Source organism: Drosophila gunungcola, unplaced genomic scaffold, assembly GCF_025200985.1.
Source record: "Drosophila gunungcola strain Sukarami unplaced genomic scaffold, Dgunungcola_SK_2 000001F, whole genome shotgun sequence".
In the NCBI taxonomy this organism is placed as follows: domain Eukaryota; kingdom Metazoa; phylum Arthropoda; class Insecta; order Diptera; family Drosophilidae; genus Drosophila; species Drosophila gunungcola.
Window position 1 is genome coordinate 11834421 of NW_026453197.1, and position 26295 is coordinate 11860715.

General features: G+C 37.8%; 4 protein-coding genes and 1 non-coding gene across 6 annotated transcripts; 3 read left to right on the plus strand and 2 right to left on the minus strand.

Annotated features, from left to right (window-relative positions):
- Positions 1–428: 428 nt before the first annotated feature.
- Positions 429–15975, minus strand: LOC128263177 (protein mothers against dpp). 2 transcript variants are annotated; one of them, XM_052997938.1, is made up of 4 exons: positions 15818–15975; positions 2864–3303; positions 2106–2796; positions 429–1877 (listed from the first exon to the last, which is right to left on the minus strand). In XM_052997938.1, exons 2-4 carry the CDS (start codon positions 3131–3133, stop codon positions 1471–1473), a joined length of 1368 nt encoding a protein of 455 aa, XP_052853898.1. In that variant the 5' UTR covers positions 3134–3303; positions 15818–15975; the 3' UTR covers positions 429–1470. The 2 variants fall into 2 exon arrangements, with proteins under 2 accessions (XP_052853898.1, XP_052853897.1); XM_052997937.1 differs by lacking the exon at positions 15818–15975 and adding an exon at positions 7103–7460.
- Positions 15976–16265: 290 nt separating this feature from the next.
- Positions 16266–18759, plus strand: LOC128263176 (probable tyrosyl-DNA phosphodiesterase). The gene is made up of 5 exons (XM_052997936.1): positions 16266–16504; positions 16562–17108; positions 17371–17760; positions 17819–18416; positions 18473–18759. Exons 1-5 carry the CDS (start codon positions 16429–16431, stop codon positions 18602–18604), a joined length of 1743 nt encoding a protein of 580 aa, XP_052853896.1. The 5' UTR covers positions 16266–16428; the 3' UTR covers positions 18605–18759.
- A 301-nt stretch (positions 18760–19060) lies between these two features.
- On the minus strand, positions 19061–19705 carry LOC128263188 (uncharacterized). The gene is made up of 2 exons (XM_052997953.1): positions 19414–19705; positions 19061–19354 (listed from the first exon to the last, which is right to left on the minus strand). Exons 1-2 carry the CDS (start codon positions 19642–19644, stop codon positions 19061–19063), a joined length of 525 nt encoding a protein of 174 aa, XP_052853913.1. The 5' UTR covers positions 19645–19705.
- Positions 19706–20140: 435 nt separating this feature from the next.
- LOC128263181 (abhydrolase domain-containing protein 2) lies at positions 20141–25975 on the plus strand. The gene is made up of 5 exons (XM_052997945.1): positions 20141–20585; positions 23944–24113; positions 24176–24530; positions 24593–24942; positions 25008–25975. Exons 1-5 carry the CDS (start codon positions 20431–20433, stop codon positions 25172–25174), a joined length of 1197 nt encoding a protein of 398 aa, XP_052853905.1. The 5' UTR covers positions 20141–20430; the 3' UTR covers positions 25175–25975.
- A 199-nt stretch (positions 25976–26174) lies between these two features.
- Trnas-aga (transfer RNA serine (anticodon AGA)) lies at positions 26175–26256 on the plus strand. Its single transcript has one exon. It is a non-coding gene; the product is annotated as a tRNA-Ser (tRNA).
- The last annotated feature ends 39 nt before the right edge of the window (positions 26257–26295 follow it).

The window sequence follows — 26295 nt, forward strand, 5'->3', positions numbered from 1 at the left end:
ACATTTTTTTTTAAATATGTGTCTATCCAGAAAACCTTTAAACCTGAAATATAGTTTTAATATATTTATTTTTATTCATATTTTAAATATTACAATATTACGTTAATCTTTAAGTGGCATGCAAGGCGTGTTTTAAGGCAATTTATAGCATTCTTTAGGGCTTGCTCGAAAATTTGTAAACTTCAAGGCAAACATTTTTGTTTATTTTTTTCGTTGGTTATTTTTGTATAACCTTTTTGCTCGACATCCAAGGCCTGTGGTAAATACTTAATAGGCACAATTATTACATTAGTTTTCAGATAAGGCTGTATCTTGCCAAAGCCTCTAATATACAGCTAAATGTACATATCCATATTAAAGGGGATTATATATCGTATTGAGTTTTAAAAAGGTCTTGCGCACATCCGATAAAAAATAATAAGAACTCATAAGTCAAAAAGGTTTTTTATTTCAAAATTAAGTATTTCTAGTTGTGGTTTTTTTTTAATTATCATCAACTTATTTTTCGGCACACATTTTTTAATTCAAAACAAAATCAAAGGAAATCATAGAACTACGAAATTTCTAGTCTACGATTATGTTTATAAAAAATGATACATTATGTTTATATAAAAAGTTTCTTGTTTTTTTTTCTTCCTGAACTAAACGTAATTATTTACTTAAGATAACAAAAGATCATTGTTTGGAAAAATTAATTGATTCAATGATAAATTTTCCGTTCGTAAATTTCGCAAGTATTTTTTTTTTTTGTAGTTGTCGATTTGTTGTATTTGTATAACTTAAAAATAGTTAAACCATAGATTTAAATCAACTATATTGAACATTGAATTCGTTGATCAAAGGCAAACCGCAAATGAGAAAATAAAACATAAACTAGAGTTTTTCTAAAAAATCATTTTAAGAAATGTATTGCAATAAGTTTTGATTCATATCCTTATGTAAATTTCTTGTTGCTTATGTATGTAAAGTTGGTAGGATTAATTAAATGTGTTTTGTTTTGTTTTATATATTTAAAGCAGTTTTGCAATGACACATAATTAGCACTTGAAATAGACTTGAACAACAACGTTTTGCCAATGGGCATAGATCATTATTAATATGTAGCTTGTAGATCATTGTAAATAGTTATACCATTTTGTAGTTGGTTTCTTAGCTCGCTGCTGTTTCTCATTACTCTGATTTAGCGTTAGGAATGACATTCGCATAGAAAATCATACGATTAACTATAAAATATGGGCAAAGGGCGGGTGTTGGAGTAGCTTGCGTACATCTATTTAAATCTGCAGGTGAGTGGCATAGACATCGATCTGTTTGCGCCTATCTTAAGGCTCAAACCTATGCTCTCCCCGGTGTCCTGTGTTCTCTACGTCTTTTTCACACTTAGCTTTCACTCACTCGTACTCATTTAGCTACTGGTTTTGTATTGTTTTTCTTTCCGTTTCCGTTAAGGGACACTGCCTCATCTTAAGCTTAAGATACCGAACTAATTGCATTATGCGGCGAGCCCATTTGCGTGAGCACCTTGTCCAACCACTGAAGCGGCCCGTGCAGATGGATCTCAATCCAGCAGGGCGTCGAGGTCACATCCTGACGATGGTACTCCGCCCCCCAGCCCTTCACGAACGACATCCGGATCGTGCACATCTTGGTGAGCTCGTACACGGCCTCGAATCCATTGTTCACCGACTGCGAAAGCAGCTGAGCAAATTCCTGGTTGTTAAAGATTTTCAGCGAGCAGCCCGGCGGTATTTTGCACACGGTGCTCGGATGGAATCCGTGGTGGTAGTTGCAGTTCCGCGACTGCACAAAAATGGCGGAGTCGGACAGGCACTCGGCGTACACCTCGCCGGTCACATAGTACAGATGGACACCTTTGCCTGGGGAAGCAGAAAATGAAACCGAATTAGAAGTTATTTACTAAACATGACCGAAAATGTTTGGTTTTAAACGTGACCTACACTTGCCTATCAGCTCTATTTAATTAACAATCTATAAGAGTTATCTGTTTATCGCAAGACTTCATGAATGAGTTAATTTGGCAATAAACATGGCATAAGCTTAAACTTATTAGTGCCATTTATAGATTTCCAGAGAAAAAAACCCACCTATATGACGACGTGTGTTCTCGATGGTGCTGTTCCTGTTCACATTGCTCAACTGGCCCAGGCAGCAGCGGTCCGAGTTGTTGGACGGATTCGTGAAGCCGTCCACGATCACGGAGTTGTTGTTGCAGTGGAACACCTCGCCCACGCGGCAGTTGAGCTCGTAGTAGGCAATCGATGCCCAGAAGGCGGGCTCCGAGTAGCTAACCTGGGCCACATCGCCCATCTGGGCATCCAGCAGCTGGCCCCCGTCATTGGGATTGTTTGAGTTGCCATCCTCCGAGGGACTGTAGGCGGGCGGCGGTGTTCCCGCCAAACTGTCGTACGGCGAATTGGGATTGGAGTTGACGGAACTCGGACTGCCCACCGAGGTGGGGCTGGTGCTCAAGCTGTGCGAGTTGAAACCACTGTTCGAGTAGCTCACATTGTGCGGCATACTGGGCTCGGCCACGTGATTGAACTGCAGCATCGAGTGTCCGGGTGCGAATTCCGAGTGGCGCGGCACCAGAACTGGCGGCAGCACTGGACTCTCCACGCGCTTGTAGTGGTACGGATTGATGCACACCTCCTTCTGCTTGGCGCTAAAGGGATACTGGCAAAGCTCGAGGGGCTTTAGTTCGTGGTGCGATTGTAGATCTGGCCAGCGCCAAACACGGCAGTAGATCACGTGCGGCAAACCCTTGCGATGTGAGACCTAAAATAGACATTACAATTAGTTAAGAGTTTAGAATTAGAAACACCATATAGAGGCGATTACCAACCTGTAATCGTCCGTCCAGTGAGCGCGGAATGGTGACACATTTCGAGGGCTGACCGGGACAGGATAGTGCCCGTTCCAGCTCCTCAATGGCGCCCTTGCGCTTCTTCAGCTTCTTCACCAGACTGTCGACGGCCTTCTCCGCCCACTTCTCCTCCTCGTCGCCCTGCTTCCAGCCCAGCAGCTTCTTAACCGCCGGCGATGTGAAGGAGAACAGAGTGCCCAGTGTGGACATGGCACTGCTGGTGTTTGATTCCACATCGTCGGTGTCCATTCTGCTGCCGCTGATTGCTGTTAAACTGTTGTTATTGTTGCTGCTGCTGCTGCCGCAGATATTGTTATTGTTGTTGATGTGATGGCTGTTGTTGTTGTTGCTGCTGCTGCTGCCGTTGGTTTGGGGTGGAGTTACCCGATAACCGGAATAACTATCAGCGGGCGGATAGTCTGTACAAAAAAAAGTAAGTAAAAAGCATATATAAATAATAAATTCGATTGGAATCGAATCGCAGACATTCATCATCGAGCTTAGATTGCTTCAGCAACGCCCACAACAACGCATGCAAAATTTAAAATGTACAGGAAGAAATGGTAAGTAAGTTGAATAAAGTTATATTATTTGAAATTAAATGGTATACATTTAATTTGGGAAAGATCATACTGCATTTAAAAAAATAGGGATTAGGGGTTTATCAATAAAACAACAGTCTATAAATCCTGGCATTTATCGTTCTAAGCCATTGTTAAAATATGTCATAAAATATTGAATTATATACCATAAATATTTTTTATCTTTTAGATTATTTAGCTTTTGTAATAAACAACAAGACAATGCAAATTTTTTCTTCAAGTGTGAATACCGGCTTGGCCAAGTGCCCAGCAGAAATCGGAGAAGAGGAGAGGATGGAGGGTGGGGCTGAGGGGCCTTATAATGCATCATGATTTCGGCTTGTGAATGAAGTCGTTGGGAGGTTCCTGTCATGAACGGACTCCTCCCACTTTCAATGTTGGCGGCCAATTGCATGTAAATTGACTGCAACATTTTCTAATTGAGAATTATGGCTATTATTGTTTGAGATAGTTGGTTAGCTGGCTGATTAATCGAAACTTGAGTTCGTTAGAAAATTATTTTTATCTTTAAAATATGGCCATTGTTGATCGCCAATCGCTGCTCACGTCATTTGTGAACCGATTCTATTGAAAGGGGGGGAATTTTTTGGGGTCTGCTTATTCTTTGAAATCTATGAATCCCTTGGGACAAAAAAAAATAAAAGAAATTAAAAGAAATAAAGTTGCCCAAGCTTAACCTATTTTTCTTATCACTTCTTAGAAAATCGTTGTTTAAGAAATATTGGTAGTCGAGCAAAAAAAAAAAGGTATGCCATATTTCCGTTTCTAATAAAGCCATATTTTAATATTTGTTTTTTTTTAAACTAAAAACATTTTATAACTGAAAACATTTTTGGAATAGCAGCTTTACTCTCATCTAATTGATTATTAAATGTGTTTTCCCATGTAAAATATCTGTTTAATCGGATTTAAATTAAGATGTGAGCACTTGGACTGACTTATTTGATTTCTCCACTTTTGAGGAACATTTATAGTTTCGTCAGTCGCATATAAATGGTGACTCACTGTATTCAACTGAGAACAGCGCTAAGTGGCGAGAACTGCATCTCATAATTAGCTGAAATGATAACCAAATGGTCTGCAACTTGTCAGCACCACAAATGTGGGTCTCCCCCTTTTTTGCCGCCCCCCCCTGGGATTTTCCTCCCTTTTAGCTTCTAACGGTAAAGACAACAATTCAATTTGAGTTATGACATTTCAATGTTAACAGCATTTCTAAAGAAATTCTCTCCATTGACAAGTACTTCACTTGCTTGTCTTAGTTTGTGGGTTAAATTCATTCTCATTTTTTTTCCATCGTGGTGTCAAAAAATGTTTAATTAAATTGAAAAGTGACAAAATCTAATTGAATGAAAATTTGTAGTAGCAATTAATTTGTGCAAGCTGGAGCACTAAAGTCGCAAATATCATACAAGCTAGCCACACAAGGCGAACCACCAGCCTCCCCTCATTTTGGCACCAGCCAGGTAAATCCAATTTCAAAAGCAATTAAATGCCGGCGATAAATCAACAAGTGCAACACTTGGACAACAAGAAAACACCTCTCCGTTGGGCCGACAGACCAACTGGCGCATATTTCTGGTCAAATTAGCAGTTGCGTGAATTAATTTCGATTTTCTCGCGCTCAACTCAGGCCTAATACTTTGGGGCGTTGCCCGAGTTTTTATAGTTTTTTGCAGCATTGACAATTTGATGTTTGTCGCCGATGGAAGGAGGCGTGGCCGACGGGGACCAATGGATCGGAGAACCCACTTTTTTAATTGCCCAAAGTCACCCAGAGCCTAAGGCGATAAACATGGCCTCTGGTGATACACAAAAAATACTCTAACAAAATATAAAACTTCAAGTTGGAAGAACTAAAGCGAGTCATGTTAAGTATATGAATTACAAAAGACGGATTACACTTAGATTGGATTCTCAGGACCAAATTATGAACTGAATAGATTTACATTCATCCCACTAACCATTCAAGAAATTATAAGGTATAAGTCAGCATTCAAAATATATATCCATTTTAACATTGAGTTTAATTCAAAATTAAGGATTAAGTTTAAACAATAATTGTTTTATCAGAAGCACTTTTTCTTTCTCAAAGTTAATATAATCTCGAAATGAAACATTCATCATTTCAGAGTATTTCATATCCCAGGTAAAAGAACAAGCGATATGTATGGTGTTTTCTATTTAGAACTCAAGATACAACAAGAGTGACACTTGGCAGGGTGTCCGACCAGAGTTATCAAGAGGGTTACGGTCTATCTCAACTAGGGGTGGAGAGTGTGGAAATCTATGTATTTGTCCAGCTGAATGGTGCCGTGTGTTTTAAGGCGGCAATCGTGGTCTTGTGGATTGGCCTGTCTTGTGGAATTCGATTGATTGGGGGGTAGGCATACAAATTTCGATAATGCCCCCGGCTTGTTTGTGCAAAGATTTGACATACGGTTGATTGCAGGTGGGGTTGTACATGATCATTGGGTTTTTATTTTTGGAGGGGAAAACTGAACTATTTATTCTCGGAAATCAGAAAAAAAAAACAATTATTTGCTAGGATTTAAATAAACTTCAATAGATTGACAAAGGACTTTAAATATTTAAGATCTTTGAAATGAAATCATAGATATCAGTAAAACAACAATTTTAAATTCGTTGTAGGTTCTGTAAATACAAAGACAAATAACTTATTAAAAAAGTTATTACATCGGCATGATTTGCACAAACTCTTTTAATATTTACAATGATGAACAATTTATACAACTTTAACAATCTCTTATATATAATCTTGTTTTTGTTCCAAAAAATTCACACTTTATAAAAATTATTTAAAGTATTTAAAACTCTATATTTTACAAGAACCCTTGGTTTTTTTTAAATGTACTAGGTTTTTGAACCTCACTAAACCTCTTATTTAATAGGATCAATCACCTTAAAATAACAAGCATACAGCATAAAATCTTTACCTTTCAGTGAATTATTTAAATATAGCTCGATTTTAAGTAAGAACAAGGACTTTTATAGTTCTAAAAAATTGTGGGATTAACTTGATGAATCATAGGCTATTTTATTTGTTTTACCGCCATTCTGCACTGTTTTCTGTGCAGTGCAGAGATCATCAGCGAACGACCGATCATAACTCAAATGGAAGAACCGAGAACTGAGAACCGAGGACTTTGAGGGACTTTTATGGCAGGCACGCATTCGCGCATGCGTATCATATAATTCCAATCGATAATCAATCATAAATGCGGCAATGACAATAAGGCGTAAATCATGGGAGCCAGGTAAAAATAAAGGTGGATGGGAAAATGGATGGAAGAACAGAACAGCAGCAGTGCCACTGGCACTTCCGTTGCCATTGAAAGCGGGCAAAAAGTGTAGTTAAAGGTACGAGTACGAGTATGAGTACGAGTACGAGTACCAGGAGAGCAAGTAAGAGAAATAGGGACTTGGGCCCATGGTTAAAAATAAACAAACAATGCACACACAAAAGCAGAGATAAAGAACGAAACGGGCGGTCATCAGATCAGGCTGGTAGCAAAAGTTTCGATTTGAGGAAAACTCAAAAATCGAGCAAGGGAAAATAAAGGCAAGCGCAAAACTATGGCGATAACAAACGTACACATGTTGAGATTGCAGATATTATATTATTTATTTTTATTGCACGCAGACACACACACGCACTGGCCCGACACTGATGCACAAATCAAAATCAGCATCAAAATGTTATTCGTATGCAAATTCGACCCTCCACGACGATCGTTCGCTTTATTTCTGCTGTTACATTTCCGATTCTTAATTCAATTGTTATCTTTTCATTTGCCATCCACGATTTGGAATGCGCTTCAATAATAATAACTTAATTTATTGAAGCTGTTTGCCATATTATTTATTTTTGCGGCAAATTACGCAAAATCCCCAGAGAACGAGGGCGAACTAAAGAGCGAGCGCGAAATCAACTGCACGACACGACCGATCGACAACGAATGCCGAACGGGTTGCTAAGAAAACTGAGTCCACCGAGTGTTGACTGACTGACTGACGGACTGACGGACGGACCGACTGACTGAATAAGTGATTGAGGAACTGACTGACTGACAAACTGAACGTAGCCCAACTGCGCGCGTATTTCGTATCTGTGTAAATTGAGTCAGGGATGCAAAATAGTGGGGCAACCTTAAAGGAAAACTATAAAAGACAATTCATATTAAAAAAAATGTAGAGGTATATTTAAAATTTAATAGTATATATAAATACATTTATAGTTTTAATTCTCTTAAAAAAATGTACCTATTACTGATTTTCAATATTTAAATAAAAGTGTTACAAAAACAGTTTCTAAAACCTTAGTTCTTTTATTTTTTAAATATATAAAAAATCAAGTTAAACTTGTTATAAGCGTTTATTTATTTATATATATTATAAAAGTATTTTCCTTTACAACATTGTTCCCGTTATAGGCTGTCAAGTTTAACATTTTTATTTCAGCAGGTTCTATTTCGCAGCCCTGATTTTTAAAGAGCGTTGAGTGACGTATTCTTGTTGTTGTGTTTGTTACTGAGTGTGTGTTATGTGTGTACAGGCGGCCAAGTGCACACCACTACTCAAGCATTAAAAGTTTTGTTTTAAACAAATCAAATGCCCTATCTGCAGCTGGGGCGCCTGCACGTGAATGCAAACGTGTTTGTGTGGTGCAGTGCACACAGTGAAAAAATAATCCAGGTTTTGATTTAAAAACGGATAAACTATAGACTACGAACAATGTATATCCTAAGACGATAAGAAAACTGAAAAGGAATTATAATCGAAGTTTGATTTCCAAAGTGGTACTTTTAGGTGTATTTGTACTTGTGATATCAGATAATAAAATAATGTATTTATGAGATCATTTCAATAAAGGAATATTACAAAATAAACAACTTTTTTTTTTTGCTGTGCATGGCCTTTGGTGGTGGAGGTGGCGTCAACCCACCATCACAATCAAACTGTAAACACCCCACCGCAACCACAACAAGTGAACGCAGGAAAAGAGGAGGAAAATGGGAAATGGGGACTGTAAAGGGAGGCGATAAGGCAGTCAAAGCATTTTTTTTGTGCGTGGGACCAGCGAGAAATCGAACTCGATATTCGATGGAGCCCTCCTCTGGCAGAGTGTGTAAGTAAGATACAAAAATAACCGAGAACAACACGAATTTCACTTCGTGAATGCACTGCCAACTATTTACAGGGGGCGGAGAAGGCAAACAGCTGATGGGCGTGCTAAAAATTGCAAGTGGAGTTGCCAAATCAACCAGGAAACTTACGAACAAAAGTACAGAAATGGTCAAAACTACATATTATTTTAGAATTACATATTTGGGCAAGGTTATATTTTTCTGAATGCTGAACCGTAGAAATCTACCACTTAACAATTTTTTTTATAAGTATTTAACGTGTTTTATATTGATATTTGTGTTATCAATTAAAAATAAAATCTTGAGAACCTATTATTCCGGTTGGAATTGTAAATATGCTTAGAACACTAGTATGTTTACATGCGTACGCTCCTCCCATTTTTTCTATTGCATGTTTAACACTACTAAATGCGATTTTATTGCCAACATGGGTAACATTACACAGTCGTCGTTAAAATCGAAAATAGTAATGAAAAGCGCTACCCTTGTAGACAAAAGCGAAAACAACGAGCAATAACAAAACCCTCTATACGCCATAATTATGTAGTCCGGCCGAAACAATAAAAATTTATGCACGCAAATTGCACAAACCAACATGAGCCGGACGCATTCACGTGCCAAAGTGCAAACGTCAAGGGAAAAAATGCGCAGAAACAGGAGAAAATCCTTTTTTTAAGTAAATTAACTCAATTCTAATTGCAAATGATTGCCGCGATAATTGCAGAGGGGCACGCAGTGGCGTTGTCATGGGTAATTGAGCTGTCAACACGGAGACACCACCGCCGGGTTAGAAACCAAAGTCAGTGGTGGGTGGTCGAGTCACCTTTTAAGGGGACCTTTCCCACTTACACTTTCGCCCAACTTTTTTTTGCCAACACTATTCATAACGTTTAACATTTTTCTATTTCCACACATTTTTAAAATATCATTTGAGGTAACAGCCAATATTAATTGCATTTTTAATTTCTTATTTAAGAAATTTTAATGGAAGATCATGATTGTATTAATATTTTAACGCATTTTTGAGATCATGATTGTATTAATATTTTAACGCATTTTTGAGCTATTTCTTAAAAAAAAACATTTGTACACATTTTTTTTAATGAAAAATAAGATTTTTAAACATAAAATTTTTTTAGCTCTTAGCTTCTTTAAACAATCTTAAAAGTGAGTAGAATTAAATTTGACAAATTTTGATGCCAACTCGCCAGCCAATTAAACTCGGGGCAAAGTAATCGCTAAACATGTGACAAAAGTAAACCGCCAGAAGCCGCAGTGTTCAACTTTGTAAAGATGGTTGCTCCTGTGGTTCTATGTTGTTGTATTTCCCTAGTGTTGTTGTCGACTCACCGTCACTGCCGACGCCTCTACATGCAACAATTGTTGCGTGTTCAACTGCCAATCAATGCAGTGACTGCCGGACCACAGCAGCAGAGCTGAAGCGGCAGGAACCAGGAACCATACACAATTACTGTCATAATAGTAGGATTCATTTGGATAAAATTTAAAAAAACTCTAAGTTTTATGCTGATTTAATGTTTTTTATAAGGAAAAACGATTGCATTAATTGCAGGAAGTCATTTATAATCAAACTTATTTCAATTTATCGAAAGAAGAATTTTAGAAACTTTATTTAACCTTGTTTTCCTTGCTTATGAAATCGCTGCGAACCCTATTTCACTCCCAGCTTTAATAAAAACATGATTACTTATAGCATCTACACAAAAAGTAAAGTTTTATTATAATATTTTATATATTAAGTATTATATTTTTTATCAAGGAAGTTCAACAGTACCATTATTTTGACCCCGTCTGTAGCAGAGAACATCAGCTTGAGTGCAACATGCACCGGAGCAACAGCAGTAGCAACTGCAACCATCAGTAAGTTCGTCATCGTCATCGGCATCCACGATTCGTTCGGTTCGCTTAAATAGCCATAAATATGTGGAGTATGCGCCACAGTTCCCGAGATTGCCTCCCCCTTAACCCCTCAACGGGCCCAGCAGTCGCTTAACCCTTCCGCCTGTCCTGCGGGTTAAACGTGCTGCTGCTGTGTGGCGCCTAATGCGTGCGCCAAAACAAAACGTTAAAGAATTCTTAGAAAAGCGTCGCCGCGCGAGTAAGCGAAAAAAAAAGGAGTATATGGCGGAGAAGTGCACAATCGAGTGGATTAAATGGCACAAACATGGCTAATTACATGTATTTAACACGCACAGGGCAGTCTGTACTTAAAAGTTGGCAATGCGACACAAACAATGACAAGTACCACAATTATGGTCAAAAGCTCGAAAGCGATACACTGTCACTAGAGACAAGCCACCAGAAGAGGCTACGGAAAAACAAAAGACAGGCAATTACAAGAAAGAATAAGATGGAAAGAATTACCCGTATGAGGTAATGTATTATAACTTGTCGTACCTTGTAGCCAACTTTTACATTTACTATGATTTTTAAATAGTTTATTAAAAAATCTCTTTTAAAATTTATTTTAAAAAAATTTAATTTGCAAGCACTTAAAAAAATATGTAATCTACATTTAAAACATGCCACGGCATATGTTTAAAGATTTATTAAATTGTAGATCTCTGAGTTTACTGTTGTCAAGTAATGTAATGTGTGCCAGTGTTTAAATTTATTTTATAAGGACAGATTTTAAAACAAACATATAACTATTTATTTTTTACTCGAAATATTTTCATAAATAGACACAGTATATTAACATTAATCATATATGAAGCAAACTAATCATAAACGCAGTATCAACAAGTTTATATGCAGAAATTTACCTATGCTTTGATGGATATCTGCACCATTAAAATAGGAGCGGCTGCGAATGGTTTCTGTGCCCATCCAATCCAATCCCATCCCCACCACACGACACCAACGAACTCCGCCTTGTCAATGCAAAAATTTATTAGATTTTAAATGCAATAATTATTAGCATTATATGGGCAATGAAGCGCCGATCGGGGACAACGGCGGAATGACCAATCAGTCTTGGCCATTTCACTGTGTGTGGCTAAGACAACGAACACTTAGTATTCAAGTTAGCCAACGATGATCGCCAGTAGCTGCCAAACTGTAAACTCTAGTTACGGGCTAATTTCATTCAAGACGAGCTCGATTTGCGTGGGTGTTGGCCCCACTGCCTGTTGCATGACTTCTCCGCCTTCCGAGCCCCACTGGAACCCCCTTTGGAACCCCCTTTGGAAACCCCCTCAACCCATTCACATTCCCATTTTCCTAGTCGCCGGCACTGACAGTTCAGCGACAGAGATTTATGCACTGTAATTTCCCACTTTATTACAGTTTAAAGTTGCGTTTTCATAAGTTTTGGCGCAGTTTGTCTCTTTTAGCTGCCATTTGCTTCAATTTCGCGCACTCAATGTGGCACTTAAACGGACTATGAGCAAATCAAGCACATAGATTTATTTTATTACGCTGTGTTTAAAGGGTCTGGCTCTTTTCAATTAGGCTTACATTTTATTAACCGAACTTACATGACTGTCAAATCTTTTCAATAAACTGTATTTTTAACAAATTTAATCATTTTTCTTTTGGAGCAAGGAGTATATTTTACTTCGAGATCAAACTAAAAGCAACTCAACTTGATCTTTGATTTGAAAGCCAATGTTTCGAGTTTCGGAGCCAAAGCCTTTTGATAAGAATCTGCTCCCAAGCACTTCTTAATAAAGTTGTTGTCGGTATTATGACAATAAAAGAGAAAATCCTATTGCGCCAGGGTCTAAAAATAAGTTCAAATTCGTGTTGACAATTTTTTTTTTTTGGCTTTGCTGTGTTTTGTTTGTCGTTTTATTACCATTGCGCGGACGGATTATCGCGACAAGAAGATCAAGAGCAGGAGGACGGGGGATTTAGCGGATGGGGGAGCAAAAATATTTATATGGATATCAAAAAATAACAAGAAGGGGCCGCCCACTGACACAGACTGAGAAAAAAAGCGAAATACTGTAGACTAAAAAGCGTAAATCACGCTTTCGATAGATCTAAAATTAGTTTCCTGCGATAAGCCTTTGAAAGATTGTTACAGTGCGTTTCGGTGCTGTAAGACATGATAGTATTTACCTCAAATGTTAACAATCAGTTGCCAATTGATTATATTTAAATTATTGGACTGCAATAAAAGAAAATCAACGCAAAAAAAAACAAATCGTATTTAAATTCAGCTTATATTATTATTTTTTAAATATTGTTAATATCCATTTGTCAATATTGAACAGGAAAAAATGTACATGTAAAAATTACATTATAAAACTTTAGGCTTTTTGATTTTAAACAATTTTCCCTTGCTTTATACTTTGCCAATAATCCACAATTTCCATCTTCATATGGCCTTTTTTTTGTCCTAACATATAATTTTGTTCCGCAAATTATTGTCAGACTCTAAGATAAAGGGGAATGGGAAATTGTAATGGCTTGATCACTTTTGATTTTGGCTTTTATTACTTTTTTGAGTTACTGACATGAAAATTTGCATGTTGCTTGTTGCACAAACTGCGCATAAATCCAATTAATAACATAATTATTTGGCAAGCAAAACGCAGCAGTTTGTGAGACAAACCATTTGAAGCTCATTTCAAGAGGCCGCCGTTGAATTTTCGTCTGCATTTGCCACTTTTAGCGGTGCGTAGGCTGAGCCACCAAACCACCAGTTACTTGGTTACTTCGTTTCCACCACCGTATGCAAATTGCCCATATGCATATCAGCTTTTTTTCTACCTTTTTTCTGTTGGTTTATGCCTAAATTGAAATATTGACTTTGCGCACTTAATTTTCGGCCTGGCAAATTTGAATTGCCAATCAAAACCAGAGACGAGGGGTGCAAAGTTGAAGGTAAATTTCTAGCTAAACAATATGCAACATAAATTAGAATAGCAGTTAAAACATAAAGCAAAACCTACTGCCTTTGTGGGTGGGGTTCTCTAAGGTGTGGGTGCGCTACAGCCAGAAACTTTGGATCGGGGGCGTTACTTCAGACGAACTTATGGATAGTTTTATTGGGAACTTCTTGCGGCGTTTCTCAAAATGATTTGTGGTCTAGCCTCGGGAATTAACACCGCGACTTAAATCGGAATGGAAAAACCCATCGCAGATAACGAATGCAAGTCACAAATCAGATTAGCCGGAAAGTTCAGAAATGATTCAGCTTGTAAGAGATTTTAACTGATATCAATTAATCAAAAGCTTGTTAAATATAAAATATTTCGAACACGATTAAGTACAAAGTTTTGGTTTTACCAATGAGACTAAGTATTTTGATAATTATGCCAAACGGGTTTTAAAAAAGGATTAAAATTAATTAAGCTTTATATCTAACTTTTCAATTTAGTTAAGTAAAGAGATGCCTTATATTAACCTTTAGCCAGTGCTCACTGTATTAAATCACCGAAGCAAACCGCAGTAATTGAATAAAACGAAAACCAACAGAACCCAGATCGGAACCACTAGAAAAATCAGACCCAACCACCCACATGTCGAGCGGCTCGCCAAGTGGAATTAAGTGCACACTTTGCAAATCTACTCGTCTTGTGTCGCGTTTCGCTTCAGTTACCTTCGACTAAGAAAAATGTGCTGCTGCAAGTGCAGTGCTGCCTGTTCGGCTTTCCACCCACGAAACTGAGCCTTTTTCCACATTCTATACCGAAAGAACCAATTTACCCATATAAAAAACATGGCAAATCGAAATATTTTCACTTAAAGTGTGTTACACTTTTATTTTTATTTTTAAGTATGAAACAACTTAGAACTAAAATGAAAAAAAAAAGTGAGTTCGTGAGCTTCAAAAATATTTATAGAAATTTAAAATCAGTTAAAAAGGGTCTACAGTATGCTATTCGGTGTAACCAGATTAATAGTTTACAAATATGAATTGATTTCTGTGAAAATTAAAGAAACTTCAAGTCTAGTATACAATAGCTTGATTTTATGATGTTTACATTTATCTAACTTTAATTTATTTGACAACACTGCTGCAGCTTACTTCAATAGTGCCTAGTGCAATAGCCATTTCAATTGCGCACCGCCGCTGCTGATTTTTCCTCAACCGCTGATTTTTTCTCTGTCGCTGCCTCTGCTGCTGATAACAAATAAAGAAGCGCATCAAAAACAGCGTAGCGTAGATAAGCATACAAAAATACACATTAAACTACATTTTTGTAAAGAAGTGTTTAGAGTTCGTCCATTATTTTTAACTTTTGAATCCGAATTGGACCACAGAAATATTTCACCACGTAAGCGATTTTAAAAAATGGTACTCTAAGTTTTTAAAATTTTCCGTTTTATGTTTAGTGAACAATAAAAAGGTTAATCACTTTTATTTGATCTTAAGCTAGGGTTTAACTGGTATTACAAGACAAGTGTTTTATTAAGTTTGGTTTGGTTTTTAATTACATAAAATTTTCAAATCCTTGGTCAACTTAATCAAAAGTTACTGTATTTATTGAGAAATAAATTACCGACAATTGGATCACCCCCTTTTGTACCCATTGGAACCCTCATCTCTGGCACTAAAGTTTCTGATAAGATTTGTCCGGCGGGGCGCTATTTCTTATTTACCGTTTGAAAGCGGCAGAAATATTAAGCCTAAAAGCTGAATCATAAAGGTAAGAAAAAAGAGAGCAAAGTTCCCTTTAATTCGATTAATCATTTTCATTGTTTTGGTTTTGGTGCACTTGAAATTGGAAATTCCGCACCTGCGCTGTCAGCAGCGACGTCGACTGAGGTAGAGACTGCGGCTCAAGTGGAATTGGGAAAACATTTTTAAGTATTTTCAAAACATAATAAAAATATAATTTTATTGTGCGTATTTATAAGTGATGCTATTTTTTCTTCAGTTTTTTTTTTTTGTTCAATTAATGGCGCGCGCACATTTATACATACACAATGCACACACACACACACACTAAAACATATTGCAGCATATTCTTATAAGAACAAAACGGTGATCGTCCCTGCAAAGAACAACAACAGCTATTTCTTTTTTGCCCCACCGACACAACAACAAGAGAGGTACAAGAAGAAGCAGCAGCATAGCACAAATACAGGCAAACTTTTTTCTCCCCTCCTTCAACCGAACGTAATTGCACTTAAAAACGTATTTTCCTTTGGGAAAAATAGGTGAAAACTCTCTAGTAACTACTCACGCGTGTATTTGAGCACTTTGTGCTGGTTTATTTGGACATTTTGATTGCTTTTCAACCCCGCAAATATGCGTAAATTGTTTTTCAAAATTGTTTATCACGAATCACACACAACATACAGCGACATCGAGTTCAGTATGACCGTTGGTGTAAAAACATACCAGCTGCCTTAAGATATACCAAAACTAGAGATGGGTCATTACCTCGACCATCGATCAGGGGCGACAATTAAAACTATCGTATTTTTAAGTTAATTTTTAAATGAATACTAAAATGTATTAAAAAGGTTAACTTCGAAATCATGTTTAAAAAAAACTTCTGCCGTACTTTCATTTACACAATTTTGTAACTTCATTATCTCGAATATATAAATAAATAAATAAATATTTCAACAAATTCTAATATGGTTCCAATTAGATATTAAGTGTTTTTGTTATTAAAAAATACAAAACAAATGTTCATAGTCTCGTTGGAAGAGTTGTATTCTTGGCTGGTATTATTACAATCGATTAATTGCCATCGCCAGCTGAGCGCGCTTTGTTTTTGGCATAGTATTTGCGAAATTATCTTGTAAAACCAGTGAGATACGTTTTAAAATTTAAATAATTATCAAGATGAAGGAGTGTCCATATGGCGAGAAATGTTACAGAAAGAATCCCATTCATTTTGGCGAGTTTTCCCATGCGCATTGTAAGTTTAACCGTAGAATGGGGCAAAAAATCATATTTAATGCGGTTTATTTCTAAGTGGATGCAATCTTTGAGAAGGGAAATGGATCTGGGGACTACGATATACCGGTCAAATACTCCAGCGAAATGATTCAAACCCAACTAAAGTTGCTGGAGAAACTTTTTCCTAAATCAGGAGCCAAGAAGGAGAAGGAAGCGAATGTTTGTGCTTCAAATCCACCTGTAACTGCTTCGATTAGCAGTGGATCCTCCACTTCAGGATCTTCGAGTACCAATCCCAGTGGTTCCTCAACTTCTCGGTCAGCAGCTCCGCAAGACACCTCCAATTTGGCCAAAAAACAGAAGCTGAATGCCAAAAACATAAGGGATTACATTCCTGTCGTGCTGGAAAAGGGGAAAATGGCCCAAAAACTGGAGCGCGCCGCTCCCTACAACATGTTCCTCACGGCGATCACGGACTCGAAACCCACCCATTCGGAGCCCTTGAGCATAACCCTCCAGGAAATCCTCGACGAAAGTCTTGGCGAGATCGAGAGCACCGTGCAGATCAACTTCATGGTGGACATTGGCTGGCTCCTTGGACATTACTATTTTGCCGGAATACTGTAAGTAAACAAACTTAGTATTTTATTTATGAGGTACCATAAGAAGAAATGTATATTATAAACATTTAAAAAAGATCATTAGAAGAATTGGTCTTTAAAATTACTTTTACTAGTTCTCATATACATTTGCTGTACTTAGGGTATTTTATTTTTCACAACTAAAATTTCTTACTTATATAAAAAATAGTTAATACATTTTAAATACTTGTTTGGTTTAAAATATTGATGTTTTTTTTTTTCTTTTACAAACACCTATTAACAGGGACAAACCCCTTTTGGTTCTCTATGGCGACGAATCGCCGGAGCTGCTGGGCATCAGTAAATTTAAGCCGCAGGTAACGGCCATACATGTAAGAATGCCCACGCCCTTCGCCACTTCGCACACGAAAATGATGTTCCTGGGCTACAGCGATGGCTCCATGCGAGTGGTCATCTCCACGGCCAATTTGTACGAGGATGACTGGCACAATCGGACGCAAGGCTTGTGGATAAGTCCGAAGCTGCCGGCTTTGCCGGAGGATGCGGATACGGGAGCAGGCGAAAGCCGGACGGGATTCAAGCAGGATCTAATGCTGTATTTGGTGGAGTACAAGATCAGTCAGTTGCAGCCGTGGATTGCGAGGATCCGAAAGAGTGACTTTAGCGCCATTAAGTAAGGTTATATCCATTCTGCCATTCTTGGTGAAACCTATTAACTAATCCTTCCGTAGCGTATTCTTTTTGGGCTCTGTGCCAGGAGGTCATCGCGAGAGCACCGTGAGGGGTCATCCCTGGGGTCACGCCCGCTTAGGCGCCATACTCTCCAAGCATGCGGCTCCAATCGACGATCGCATTCCTGTGATCTGTCAGAGTTCGAGTATTGGAAGCCTGGGTCCTAATGTGCAGGCCTGGATACAGCAGGATTTCGTCAACAGCCTGAAAAAGGATTCCACTCCCGTGGGGAAACTCCGCCAGATGCCGGCCTTCAAGATGATCTATCCCAGTTTCGGGAACGTCTCCGGCAGTCATGATGGAATGTTGGGTGGCGGATGTCTGCCCTATGGAAAAAACACTAACGATAAGCAGCCCTGGCTCAAGGAGCACCTGCAGCAGTGGAAAGCAAGCGATCGACATCGATCTCGTGCCATGCCGCACATCAAAAGCTATACGCGCTATAACCTGGAGCAACAGTCTGTCTATTGGTTCGTTCTAACCTCGGCGAATCTCTCAAAAGCAGCCTGGGGCTGCTTCAACAAGAGCTCGAATATCCAACCGTGTCTAAGAATTGCCAACTATGAAGTCGGTGTCCTGTTCCTGCCCAGATTTGTGGTTAGCTTACAGATTATTTAAAACAATACATGATAATGGTTAATAATATATTTCAGACTGGCGAAGACACCTTTCCTTTGGGCAATAATCGTGATGGCGTGCCCGCTTTTCCACTGCCATACGATGTTCCTCTGACGCCTTATGCTTCAGATGATAAGCCCTTCTTGATGGATTACCTACAGGGTTGAGAATTACAGGGCTCGTGTTATTTTTTAAAATCTGAATATGCATTGTGGTTCCGTGAAAATAGTTGTTCCTCAGATGTTTTTTCTTCCATATTCATATATATGTTTCTCATTAAACGAGTTTTGGTCTGTTATCCAAGCTCAGCAATTAATTTCGGCAGCTTCAAAGTTCTAATAAACACTATTTTTATTAGTTCAGTTTACCCTACTAATTAATGTTTATTTAAAATTACTAGTTGGCCTGGCTTTCAACATACTTTTGGTTTCAGTCTGATTTCTTTGGGAAGTTTAAGTAAATGTCTTATCCCTTAACCAAATATCATCATTTGGAATTGGCTAAAGTAATGTACCATTTGACATGATTGGTTTCCATCACTGGCCATATTCCAGTAGCCAAAATTCCAGAGTCTCTTTGTACTTTATCTACGGCAAGCTCTAGAGCTCGTTACACCATCGATCTTACTCAGCTTTTACAACTGAAAAGTAATTCGTAAAGAATTCAGCCACATTCATGGCATCAGAGTTGGTTCCCTCGGGCTTTGTTAGATTTAATTTTGGATGTCGAGCCTTAAAACTGCGAAACCATTCCAAACCCGCCATCTCATCACGATGCCAGGAAAATGGAGCGACTACATTGATGTGTTTAACATATTGATAAGCTAAGGATCGGGCTTGTTTCGAAGTTAAACCAAAGTGATCGTTGGCCACTTTAAGAAATTGTTCCAAAACAGATTCCTGATCTTGGGTGAATACCTATAACAGTCGTAAAAAATGGTAAGTATTGGAACCTAAGAGCACCATTGAAAACATACGGTCTTGTATCCTATTGGCGAAATCTCCACATTATTTATATCCACCTCTGGTGTTTCCGGATCGTCTGGTATTATAGACTCATTATTTCTCCGATGGAGCAATAGTGTACTTCGTGGTATTTCGAATATACTGGATGCCGCTCGTAGGGAAGTTCCCGACTTCATGGCTGCAACTGCTGCTCGAAGAACAGCGGGATCTCTTTTGGGGGTTTTCCTCTTATAGTTTCGCATTTTTTAATTTATTTTACAACTTTTACAAACTACAAATTAGAGGTGACAGTTGTTTGCGATAGTCCAACGATATACAGAAACAATTAAACTAGCCACTATTTTCGTAACGGTAATTTTCAAAAAGATCGTTTTGATTTTATTCGCTTTAGGTTTTGTTTTAAGGAATCCGGGTTTTTAAAAATGAATAACTCGTCGTGATTTTAATTTTGTCCAATTGTATTCATAACCCAGTTTATATAGTACGTAACATTTGTGTAAATGCGGAGGCCATCACAGGAATCTAGTCCTCCGCTGGTATATTCAAACTGGAAAGAGTTACATAACTAGTTTTTATTGATATTTGCACAGCAAACGATCAATAAATAAATAGAAATGGTAAATAAAAGTAAAATAATTCAAAACGCGTTAGCGATGAATAATTATTGATAGTCCCTGCCAAACATCGATATACCGATATTTTAAATACATCGATGTTGTCATCGGTGTTTCTCCACCTCTACCTATTAAAAAAAAAACAGAAAAACAGAAGGCGAAGGCAGAAATTTTGTGTGCAATTCAAATCCGGTTCCCTTGGAAAGTGTTCGCATATATTTTCCACCCGAAAAATAGCAAACGAATTTAATAAAAACACAAACATTCCCGGCACACAAGACTCACTCGAAAACGCATTAGAAACCCAAGAAAAGGCGGAAGAATCTAAGGATAAGTGGTCGGTGGATTGGGACTGGATAGGTCTGATAGGGCAGACCATCTGCCTGGGTAAAATTTGGAGGTCACGGCTACACCATGTCCACCGCCTTCCTGACCCTCATCGCCGTCATCGTCTGCATCCTCTTCCGCATCCTGAATGTCCACAGTCAGCCGCTGAAACCGATAGTGTGGTGCCTGGACGCCCAGTTCCTGGACTGCCTCTACAAAATTGCGCCCGTGCTGAGGGAGCCGTAAGTTATAGTTACAGTTAACCGGAGGTTATGAGGCCTGTGTGTTGTACCCCCCGTGACACGCCCACACAGGCGCACGGGGGGCGGCAGAAGTTTTAACATAAATATCCACAAATACAGGTGTGGCCAAAGTTATAGTACCTGCAAAAATTTCCATTTAAAATAATTGCACACCCCAAAATATTCAATCTTCACTCAAAACAATTATAGCACCGAGATTTATAGCGCTTTGAATTATGACATCTTCTGAAAGAACTTATGAATAAAAGAAATTATTTTTTTTAAAATTTGAAACGGAGTTAATGCAGGAAGTTATATCACTATCAGAAATCTTATCAATTTGAAGAAATCGTATAATCCATTTTACGATCGTTGCACCCTTATAGCACCTTGTAAATTGAAACAATATTTTAATCAATATCAATATTTTTCATCCTTGTCGTAATGCTGATTTTTTTGGCCACGACTATAAAATTACTCATGCCATCACAGCTCAGCTGTTAACTATGCCAAAAAGTTAGTTAGCCCGCTGGCATAATTATCCCAGACGGCTTGTCGTCACATTTGGTGATAAGCAAATCTTCAATTACCTCAAATTACTTCAAATGGCCAATTTGCTGGCATATGGAATCGACAGTATTGTTTCACTCAGTCCGTCAAATTCCCAACTGCTGAATGAATCATTAATGGCAATTAGTCAATAAAACCGCTGTCGCTGTCTAAATAATTAAAAAAATGTATTAAACTTTTCCACTAACTATCTGTAAAATGCATTTGCGGGTCTCATTGATTAAAATGATTAAATGCAATAGTTTTATTTACACAAGACACAATAAAACTGATTGTGTGACACATGTGTTCAATATAGACTTCAATATTATAGAACACTCGTTTCTGTCTGTGGTTTTTTTGTTATCGTTGAAATAATAAACCTTTACTCACAAGCGGGGAACTTTTGCAGTCTTAGGCCAAAAATATTTTACGAGGTTATCAGGCATAGAAAATTTTGCCAACTATATTAGGGTTATCAAAGGCAGGAACTTGCAATAACAAATGAAATACAAAATTGTTTCTCGCTGGCAAATGATTACATTTTAAAAAGTATTTTAAAAATAATTAATTTATCACTGATAGATTTATTTTTAGTGCAAATGAAAATCACAATCAAATATTTTTCTTTGGCTGTGTCCACGCGCATGGAAAATTTTTATTCGCTTTTCATTATTTTTGCTTTCGGTTGCCGGCCAACCGCATAATTTAAATGAAATTTTGTATAATCTTTTTCCTTACTTTTTTAATTTACTTTTTATATGTGTCTGACGGAATGGGCGATAAGAAGTAAAAATATAAAATGTAGGCACAAAGTTCGCCCCACAATTACGCAGAGGGCTAGGAAAATAAAGGCGGCGACTAACGCCTAGCAACTCGATTATGGCCACAAAATTGACTGTCAACCAGATAATGGCGTGGGAGTTTTCTAAGAAAATATGTGCATATATTTGTGTGTAGATTTGTGGAATGATAATGAAGAAAAGTACCGGCGAAATGTTTGCGCAGTTTTGTATTTAGCATTTGGCTCATTCAAATGCCGGCACTACCTGTGGTTGTTTTGTTTGTTTTTTTTTTTTTTGTTTTGGCGCTTTGCCCAATCGGCTGCCGCTTTTGTTTAACAACAAAGATTGCGTAAGCACGTTCTCTCGATTGCTCTGCACCTTTCTTCCCTTCTCTCCTATCTTTTCATTCGCCAAAAAAAAAACCGGTTGAAAGGTGAGATTAACACAGGTAAAAAGCTCGAGAGGCTATTAATTTTGCCATCTTATGATATTTTTCTACCCACTTAAAAGTGATGAAATTACATTTTACTCAAATTTTAACTGTTTACCAATTTTAAAATTGTATGCTTAAATATTTGTATTCCTAAAATGAGTTTTATTCCAAACTTATTCAATTTGAATGCTAGTATTGTAAAATCCCAAAAAGAAAATAATTACCAATGATGAACAAATATTTTCGCATTTATGTTATGAAATTAAGTTGTAAAATTTGTAAACAGTTTAGCAGTTTATTTTTACAATTAAGAATAGCATTTTTACAAGTGTTATTCTAAAATTGGCTAATAAACCGGCAAATTTAATTATCATAATGATATAACGTAAACATGCTTACTTACGTAAAGATCAAATGAGCAGCTTTTCAATGTATGTATCTAATTTCTTGGCAACTACTAATTGAAGACGTTTAGTTTAAGGGTGCGACATTGAAAATTGCGACGATGATGACTCATTTGCATTTTGTTGTTCACTTTTTTGCAGGCTATTAATTTTACTTTACCGTGCAAATTTGCTTAAAAGGTGGGAAAAAATTGCAGCTGTTTTTCTTTTTTAGGGCAGAAAACCTTTAACGATACATTAACCTTTTTACGACGTATGTAAATTTCATACGTGTGCGAGGGAATTATTTATTAAATACCTATTGATTATTTGTGAAATACCTATGTTTGAAAGTGATTAAAAATTGAACAGGTACATCTGTATGCCGGCATTTGTGCCAGTTCCCAAAGTGACCACGCCCCTCCACCCACTTTATCCACAATTTTACTTTGATTGATACTAATTGAAAGGCTACTGTTGCTGGGCTCACAAATGGATACACAAAATTGTATCACGTTTTTGCACGCCTGGCATGATTTTTGATACACTAGAAAAAAATCGAAACTATTTAATGCAGGTTTGATTTAGAAATGTAATTTTAAAAAATTGATAGTTCTATGAACTGAAGTTATACTTTTTTTTAGCCGTAAGTTGAATAGTTTTTAATGTTATTTATCAATTATTTTCCACTGTGCACATCTCACTTTCTCCATCTAATTCTGGTGTTGTTGCGTGCTCAATTAGGTTCAATTGGTTCTAATGCTGTTTTCAGAATTGCTGCTTTGTGCATTTATTTCCATTCTCTTTCGCATTTGTAAGTCATCCCATTGAAAATCAAAATTCAATTTGTATGAATTATATTTGGTCAAATTTGGCAAACTGCCAGCTAACGAACTGGAAGCAGATTTATTACTGTTATGATAATTCAAAGCGCAATGTCAAGGTCAAAATATTCAAGAACACAATGACTGAAATATAAGTGGCCAAACAAAACAAAAAAACTTACAAAAAGTTAGCTGATAAAAGGGTTTAAATGTTATAAACCGTGTGTTTGTTTTGATGGGGAATAAATATAATATAATGTTTGCTTATCATTCAAATTGATTTTTTACCTGGGTGTTTATAAATCCCTAGATTGTGCTTATGCGCTTACCATTGTTTCTACCATATATTTTTATTAATATACACATTGTTTTCGCGACTTTCAGTTACATTCCACCACGACTATGGGGCTTTAGTGGACATGTCCAGACAGTTTTGCACAGCATTGTGGGCCGAGTGCGGTGTCCTTGGCCCTTGGGTGAACGTGTCTACATGTCGCTGCAGGATGGGTCCACTTTAACCTACGACTTGTACCAGCCACTCAACGAACAGGAGGGTAAGTCACTAAACTTAATCTTAATCCATGAAAAGAGTTAATCACTCAACACGTTTGCATAGATGACATCACGGTGGCCATTTGTCCGGGTATTGCCAACAGCTCGGAATCGGTGTACATTCGCACCTTTGTCCATTTGGCCCAGTGCAATGGATACCGCTGTGCGGTGCTAAATCACATTGGAGCACTGCGTAGCGTCCAGGTGACCTCAACGCGAATTTTTACCTATGGCCACACGGACGATTTTGCCGCCATGGTGGAGCACTTGCACCAGAAGTACCGCCAAAGTCGAATTGTGGCGGTTGGTTTCAGTCTGGGCGGTAATTTAGTGACCAAGTACATGGGCGAGGACCAGAAGACAAAGCCCAACAGCGTTATTGGAGGCATATCCATATGCCAAGGCTACAATGCCGTCGAGTGAGTTGCCATTTCAGGTGCTTTGAACTGAGTACATATAATTTGAAATCATTTTCTTTTAGGGGTACCAAATGGCTGCTCAATTGGCAGAATTTCCGACGCTTCTACCTGTACATCATGACGGAGAACGTGAAAAGCATTATCCTGAGACATCGCCATGTTCTGCTGTCCGACGAAGTGAAGGCTCGGCATAATCTCAACGAGCGCGACATTATTGCTGCTGCCACGCTGCCCGAATTGGATGAGGCCTATACGAGGCGAGTGTACAATTTCGCCTCCACCCAGGAGCTGTACAAGTGGAGCTCGTCGTTGTTCTACTTCGATTCGATCAAGAAGCCAATGATCTTTATTAATGCCAAGGATGATCCCCTGATTCCGGAGAATTTGCTGAATCCCATCAAGGAGCATGCCAGTGAGTAGAGGACAGTATTGTTTATATTTGTTTGATATTTAACCCAAACTTCCTTTTCTCTGCAGCCACTCGGCAAATTACTGCCTACGTGGAGGTGGCCCATGGTGGTCATCTGGGCTTTTATGAGGGCGGTTTCCTGTACCCGAACCCGGTAACTTGGCTAGATCGCACGCTGGTGGCCATGGTTGGCTCTTTGGTCATGATGCAGGAAGTCGGCAAGGTGGCTTCTTAGGACATAACGCTATTCCCCACACGCACACACTACTATTAAATGCTTTTGTGTCAAAATTGGTTGTCGCTGACGGATATGAATCTTTGAAGGAACATCGGGATCGAGCCCGAAAGACCCCATACATATAGTTCTAACATATAATATCGATGTGACGCAAGTAAAAATTATCAGCCGCGCAAGCAGGAAAACATAAATTGATGTATACTTTTGCAAAGTGCATTTAAAACAGAAATTGCAGTTTTTCGACAACGGTTTTTATGCTTTTTTGTATGGCCTTTTAGAGCCAAACAGACAATGAATCAATTGAACTTAGTTAGTTAACGCAAATCACTTGTATCCATGTACTTATATATAAGCAAATTCCTATTTATTAGCAGTTTACTTTGTGATCTAACAGGTTTTAATTATGTATATTTTTATATGTGAAATGTACAACAGACACCGCACACAAAACACGATCTATGACAGTAATTATAAATTATAAGTCCATGGCCGCACCATACCATTAGCTATAGCAACAATAACGCTTTATTGTAGACCTCGTTTTGTAAGTGTGTATATGATTTTAGTTATTCAGTTTGTACTAAGATGCATTTCACTGAAATCAAAGAGAAACCAAAAGAAATTTGCCCAACGATGGCTTCAATTTTGTATACTTTTTTCTGATCCTTACCAAGTTGATAGTCAGATGGAAACGCGATTTGTTTACCGATAGAATAGAATTGAAGAAATATTTATAAATGTATTTGTAAAAGTATTTATAAATGTATATTAAAACGAATAAATAACAGTTGATTAAAATGCCAAGTTATTTTATTAGCATCTCGCTTGTTTTTAAAAGGCCAAGTTATTTTATTAGCATCCCGCTTGTTTTTAAATATGTAAAACATTTGCGCGAATGAACGGTCGCACTAAATTCGGTTTTAGCTGTTATCGGGCCTTACTTTACAAATTCTCTACATGTAATGTATGTGTGGTATTGACACCAACCTTGTCATAAGCAGTCGTGGCCGAGCGGTTAAGGCGTCTGACTAGAAATCAGATTCCCTCTGGGAGCGTAGGTTCGAATCCTACCGACTGCGAACGAGTTTCTAACTTTTTTTACCAACGAAATATTTTGC